Consider the following 6,020-nt stretch of genomic DNA (forward strand, 5'->3'; position numbering starts at 1 on the left):
TGCCCCCCTTCAGCCTGCAGCAGGGGAAGAGCAGCAGCACGGGCAACCTGCTCGACAAAGACGACATCGCCATCCCGCCGCCCGACTACGGCATGTCCTCGCAAGCCTTCCCGTCGCAGAACGTCAACACCTTCAAGCAGAGGCCGTACAGCGTGGCCGTGCCCGCCTTCTCCCAGGTGAGCCCTGACTGCCTGCAGGGCTTTGCCGCTGCTGGGGGGGGGATTTTTTTAAAAAACGGGAGGCGCTTGAGCGAGCCCCAGAGCCTTGATCTCTGCTGGAGCCTGCAGCTTTTCGTTCCTAGCCGTGTTTTTAAAGCAGAAGGAAAGGCGTTGAAGCGCGCGCGCGCTTGGTGTTCGCGTGGTGCAGAGCGCGTGCCGGTGAATGGGGGCTCCTCTCCAACAGGCCTGTGTTCGTTGTTTGTAGGACTACCTTATGCCCTATGGTTGTGCAATTAAAGACTATTCCAGTGGCCTCTGCCAACCACCCTCCGCCCACTACAAGCCTTACGCTAGGTCGACAGCTGTAAGTCCGCACGTGCGCAAGGTTGCCATTGGGGCTGGCGGGCAGCTTGCGCCTGGCCCCCTCGTGCCCAGCCCCTTCTGAGCCTCTCCCCTGGAAGAGAAGGGGATGGGGAAGTGGCAGGAGAGGAGCTGGGGGCAGAGGATGGGCCAGTTTGGCTCGCCTGCACAGAACGGTGCAGGACACGAGGGGCGATGGCACAAAACGGCACCGCGAGCCCCCAATGGCCAACGCTTGCCAACTCCGTGGGAGCCTCCCACCAGAAACGAGCTGCTCACAGGGAGCTGGAAGCGTTTTCTCCTGGCCGTGCTGGCTCAGTTGGTGGCTCCAGGGACACGAGTGCCACTGGACACCGGTGACAGTCCCACAGGGACCTGGGGCATGGGGTTGGGGCAGACCTGGCTGGGGCTTCCCCCGCCAGCAGCGTCCAAACCCAGCACAGGGCTTCTGGATAAGGAGTTAGGGACGGTGTGTGGTGAGGAGGGCAGCATAACCCGGCTGTCTCTGCAGGGATGGGACAAACACAGCCCCACTCCATGCCAGGGGAAGCCAGGCAGGGGTTTGCTGATGGATTTGGGGTTTCAGGAGCATTCCCAGGGCAGTGGGAACATGGGCAGCAGCGAGCAGCAGCTCCGGGTCCTTCCTGGCAGGATCCTGTTTGCCACAGGGAGCTGAGCTGCTCACAGCCAGACCCCGGGGCATGTCCTCATCTGGAGCACAGCATCCTCATGGGATCACCTCCTAACCCCATTCCCACACGTCCCAGACTGAGCGCCAGCTGAAGGGGAAAACGCTCCAAAACCCTGTGCGATTTCTGGTGGGAGTTAATACAGCACAAACACCTTCTTCCACAGAGCATTTCCTTGGTGTTTCTCAGAGTTTTGCTCCCTTTCCAAGTGTCTCACATCTCGAAAGTCACTGGAGCTTTGAGCCAAGGTGGGGCAGGGCAGAGCGAGCCGGGAAGCTCAGCTGCTGCTTTCCCTTGTCCTGCTCCAAAGAGTGGTGTGACTTCACCCCGCTGTCTAAATCCCATTGAAGCCATCTCCATCTCCTTTTCATCTCAAAACGCATTGGTCTTGGCCCAAGCATCCCCGGGCACCGATGCACTTTGGGCTGTTCCCGTGACCCTCCGGTGGCAGCTGAAGGGGCACAGCCCAGCTCTCACCACTCTTCCTCTCCTCCCCGCAGGGTCTCGATGACTACGGGACGAGGTCGGTTAGCAGGTAAGATTCCACCTTCCTGCGGCGTTACCCAAAAATGTGGTGTTGGTGTTGGCTCTGGGTGAAGCCGTGTCCCCGGGAGGAGGCTGTGCCAGCCCTGGGGACAGGCGGTGGCGAGGAGGTGCGAGGATGTGCGCTCATCCTGCTGGGGCACAGCACGACCCAGGGCAGGTCCTGGGGTCAGCCCCAGCCGTCCCTGACCTCGCACCCCATGGGGCTGGTGCTCCTCTGGAGAGCATCACATCTCCACAGCCACCTCTTGGGTCAAACCTGGGCAGCGAGGCCGCAGCCAGCGGCACTCTTGGGGTTCCCCCACTCCCTCCTTGGTGGTGGCAGCCCCACGCCATGGGACAACCTGGTCCTGGCCTGGAGCCACTTGGGTAGGGCAGGACGCGCTCGGTTTTGGGGATAGAAATGGAAAGTTTGGGTGGTGAGCAGAGTGGCACCGGCTGGGCCGGGCACTCGGGCAGCCTCCTCTGCTTTGTTCCGCAGCGGCAGCAGCAGTCTGGTATCAACGGTGTGAGGACACCGGGCTCGCAGCGGCACCGCGCTGCTCGGAAGAGCTTTCTGCTTCTTTCTCCCCCTTTTTTTCCACCCCTCCCCCTGTTTCTCTTTCTCTACTTTTGGATTTTAAACTCTCGTGATCTTCAAGGAAACCATGGTGCTTCTCCACCCCTCCCCGGTGTTCACAGTGCCCTTGTTTCTGAAGCCTTTTCAGAGCAGAAACTGCCGATCGGTCTGTGCTCGCTTTGAAGCAGCCTGGATGCAGTTTACACTTTTAGTGGGACCCAGTTTTTTGTACTACTTTGTGAATGTTAGAGATGCACTATCCCTCCTCCGGGGCTTTTCGCACGCCGCGGTGCGCGGGCAGAGCTCCCCGGAACGGAGCCCACATGCATGGCCTCTGGTGTACGTACTGTTACGGGGCAGCCCCGGGGCTGGCCACGAGGTGGGCACGGGTCCCCCCCTGCCCCTCGGATCCGCTTCCCCCCCAACCGAGCCGCGAGGGCTGCGTTAGGAGAAGCGGATGGCGCCGAGCCCCCGGCCGCGGGGAACGGCTGGTTCTCCGCTGGGGCGGCCGGCAGCCCCCGAGGGGTTCCTCCTTGTTGTTTTATAAATATCTATATTTTTTTGTAGCAAGGTATTGTTACCTCACCTTAGTGCGGGGGTCCCGGGACGTGCTCGCAGCCCCGCGCGGCTCGGCCGTGTCTGTGTGTCCGTCCCAGGCAGGGCTGGGGCTGCCGGCACCGCCAGCGCCCGTCTGCGCTGCAGAGCTCTCCACGCTTTCCTTTTTTTCTGATGTGATTTTTAAAACCTTCTGACATGCCTGTTTACGAGGACATTGCTGGCAATACCCACGGACAAGTTTTTGTTTTCTATACCAGACTATGGGCATACCGAACCGAGACCCTCCCGCAGCGATGTCATAATTTTGCTAAAGATTTTTAACCCAGGATATTTCATGCCAAGTGACTGAATGTCGAGGGGGGGAAAAAAAAAAAAAAAAAAAAAAAAAAAAAACCACCCTAGTAACACTTGTATGGAGACTGTAAAGTGCTGAAACCTTTTTTAAAAGCCAGAGAGAAATGTGCCCTGTACTGAGTTATTGTTTGAATAAAAGTTTTATTTATTGCATTGAGCTGGGCCTCGGTGTCTTTTTCGGCTGCCGTGCCTGTGCGCTGCCCATCACAGCCTGCATTGCCATGCCTTTTTTTTTTTCCCTTTTCCATCCTTCCATGACCAGGGCCCAAACCAGCCCCTCCATGCCACATGCCTGTGCTCATTTTGCAAGCCTGCCCGGTTTCTGTTTAAACAGCTTTGCCGAATTAAGTCGTTCAAGCTGTTTAGCCGCTCGCTCTCTGCTCTCTCCTCTGTGCTGCGCCTTGGCTGTCCCCCGAGAGCCTCGCTGCGAGCGCCGTGCTGCATGCGAACGGGGCTGCCCCCCGCCTGCTTCCTGCTCCAGGGGTGCTCCTGGTGGGGCCGCGGGAAGGAAGCAGCCCCCTCCCTTCCTCCCTTCCTCCGCCGCCGTGCCGCCCGCTCCTCTCCGCAGGTTGGCTCCGGCCGTGGCCGTGCGTTTCCTTCCCGTCCTCGCAGGGCGCATGGTGCCGAGGGGCCCTGCCCGACGCGCTGCCGGGACTCACAGCTCTCCATAAATCCCACTTTTCCGCCTTTATTTTTTTTCCTCCTTTATTTTTTTCCTCCTTTCTCCTCCTGGAGATGTCTGCGGCGCAGCCGGTGTCCGCCCGGTTCCTCTCATTAACCACCACCCTTTGTTCCCGTCAAGGCGGCGCGGAGCGTGCCGGTGTCCTACAACCTGCCTTCTCTTTCCCTTGCAGCCCCGATGTTGAAGTGGCCAGGTTTTGAGATGCCCCTGCCCGTAGTTAGTAAGTTGATGGTCTCCGTCTGCCCCTCGCTGTGCTGGGCGCTGGGCACCTGGTGCCACCGCGGGGCTGTGCGTGGGGACGCTGCCACCGCTCGGCTTCCTGCGCCCGCCCTGCACGCCTGCGGTGCCGCTGCACCCACCCGGGCACCGCTCGTCCCCGTGTCCCTGTCCCGGTGGCGGGAGCCCCCCTCATCCAACCCCGCTGCCGCTGCACGGCTCCTCGCATCGCCGGGCACTGCTGGTGTCACGCTGCCTCCGCGGGGCCCCCGGCTTCTCACCCCGCTCCTGCCGCTGCCCGCCCTGCTCCCGACCCCATAACGAATCCCTTTGGTTGTAGGTCGTCGGTGGTCGCTGCCCCAGCGGCACCGTGTCGCCGGGTCACCCCTGGATGCTGCCGCGCCGTCCCCGGGGCAGGGCAGGACCACACCTTGTCACTAATTTGAAGTTCTTTGAGCAGCTTCTTTTTGCTTGTAGATGTCGTTGCCAGCCCCCCAGGCTCTGGGGACGCAGCTCGGAGCCGCCTTGTTCTGACCCCCCCGGGGTCTGCTTGTGCAGTGCCCGGTCCCTGCGGCAGCCCCTTGCTGCTCCCTGCGGGCCACGCGCTGATTTCCCCGTGGTTCTGAGCCGTGGGCTCCTGGCCAAAGTGCTCTTCTCCGCCAGAACAAAACCAGTTAAATAATAACCCCTGGTGACTCATCAAAGCAACCTTTTCTATCCTTTCAGTCTCGAGAATCTATTTTGGCATCCTAGGGGGAAAAGTGATCTAAGAACCTGCATTAATTAGGTGGGGAAATTAATTACCCTATTTTTAAGCAAAAGCCCTTTATCTTTTGAGGAAAGCAAAAGCACGCTTCTAAAGGTGAGGCATGGCGAGGGCCGGGGGGGGCAGTGCCGGGGGGGCACCGGGCCCCTCCTGCTCCTTCTGCCGATGTCGGAGACGTCTCCCAAGCCGCGGGCTCTGCTCCAGGAGGAGGCAGCTGATAACCACGGCTGCTCCTAGCATCCCCTGCCCCATGTTCATGCCTGTCCTGCTACCAGAGTGCCCGTGGCACCGGCTCGGCCATGGAAGGGGGCTGGGGGAGAGGGTGCAAGGGGCCCCCAGGCTGCTGACAGCTCCCTGCTGCAGGCGTGTGCAGGTTTTGCCGTAGCTGGTTTGGCTCCTGGAGGGGGATGGGGGCAGAAGCTGGGGGCTGGCTGACAACGAGGGGCTGCTTGTGCTCAGGAGGGGACGCAGGGGGCTGTGCTGGGCGTGCAGGATGTGTGCCGAGGGCTGTGCGCTGTCGCAGATGCTGCGTGTGGCAATCTGCCTGCCGGAGACGGGGCCCCCAGAGCCAGCGAGTGCAGGATGGTGCTGGGACAGCTCGGGTGGAACCAGCTCAGGAGCCTCCCCTCTCCCTGCTCTCTGCCCCTTGGAGGTTTTGCTGCTTCTGAGGTTTCGCAGCCAGCTTGGCACGGAGCTGCAAGCTCTGCTCGTGCCCGGGTGTCCCAGCACACCTTAGAGCAGTGAGCCCTACCCCGTGCATGTTGCAGCTGCCTCAGGGCTCCCCTGCGCAGGAGGTGCCCAGGGGGCTGGAGCAGCTTCTCCTGCTTCTGTGCACCCTGGGCTGAGCACCCCCAGCTCCCTGCACGCGTCCCTGGTTTTTCCCTTTGGAAGAGCCCGGCTTGGTTACTGCTGAAAAGCAAGGTAGGAGAAAATCCCGCGCTGACCGACCTCGCCGGCTCGTCTTGGGGACATCTCGGCGAGGGGCTGGGCAGGGCAGAGCAGTTCCAGCCTCACCACTTCAGAAATGCTGCCGAGGCCGGGATGGTGGAGGGGAGCAGGGCCACAGGCACCCACGGCTCGCCCACGGCCACAGGGGGTGCGCGGGGCTCCGGCCACAGCCGTCGGAGCCTGCTGC

The 6,020-nt window shown here is 61.3% G+C and overlaps 1 protein-coding gene across 4 annotated transcripts in view; it reads left to right on the forward strand.

The window, feature by feature from the left end:
• BAIAP2 (BAR/IMD domain containing adaptor protein 2) overlaps window positions 1–6,020 on the forward strand; it is a gene marked incomplete at its 3' end in the record, with an annotated part of 42,247 nt that overhangs the window by 33,871 nt on the left and 2,356 nt on the right. For 2 of the 4 annotated variants that reach the window (XM_082774815.1, XM_082774817.1), the window contains exons 12-14: window positions 14–176; window positions 1,708–1,742; window positions 2,232–2,381. In XM_082774815.1, the coding sequence (XP_082630941.1) occupies window positions 14–176; window positions 1,708–1,742; window positions 2,232–2,262 (229 nt within the window). Of the gene's footprint in view, window positions 1–13; window positions 181–1,707; window positions 1,743–2,231; window positions 2,382–4,075; window positions 4,124–6,020 lie in introns of those variants that run through there. The other 2 variants (XM_082774816.1, XM_082774818.1) reach the window with 2 other exon arrangements.

Source organism: Aythya marila (assembly GCF_965140915.1).
Source record: "Aythya marila genome assembly, chromosome: 18".
Taxonomy (NCBI): Eukaryota; Metazoa; Chordata; class Aves; order Anseriformes; family Anatidae; genus Aythya; species Aythya marila.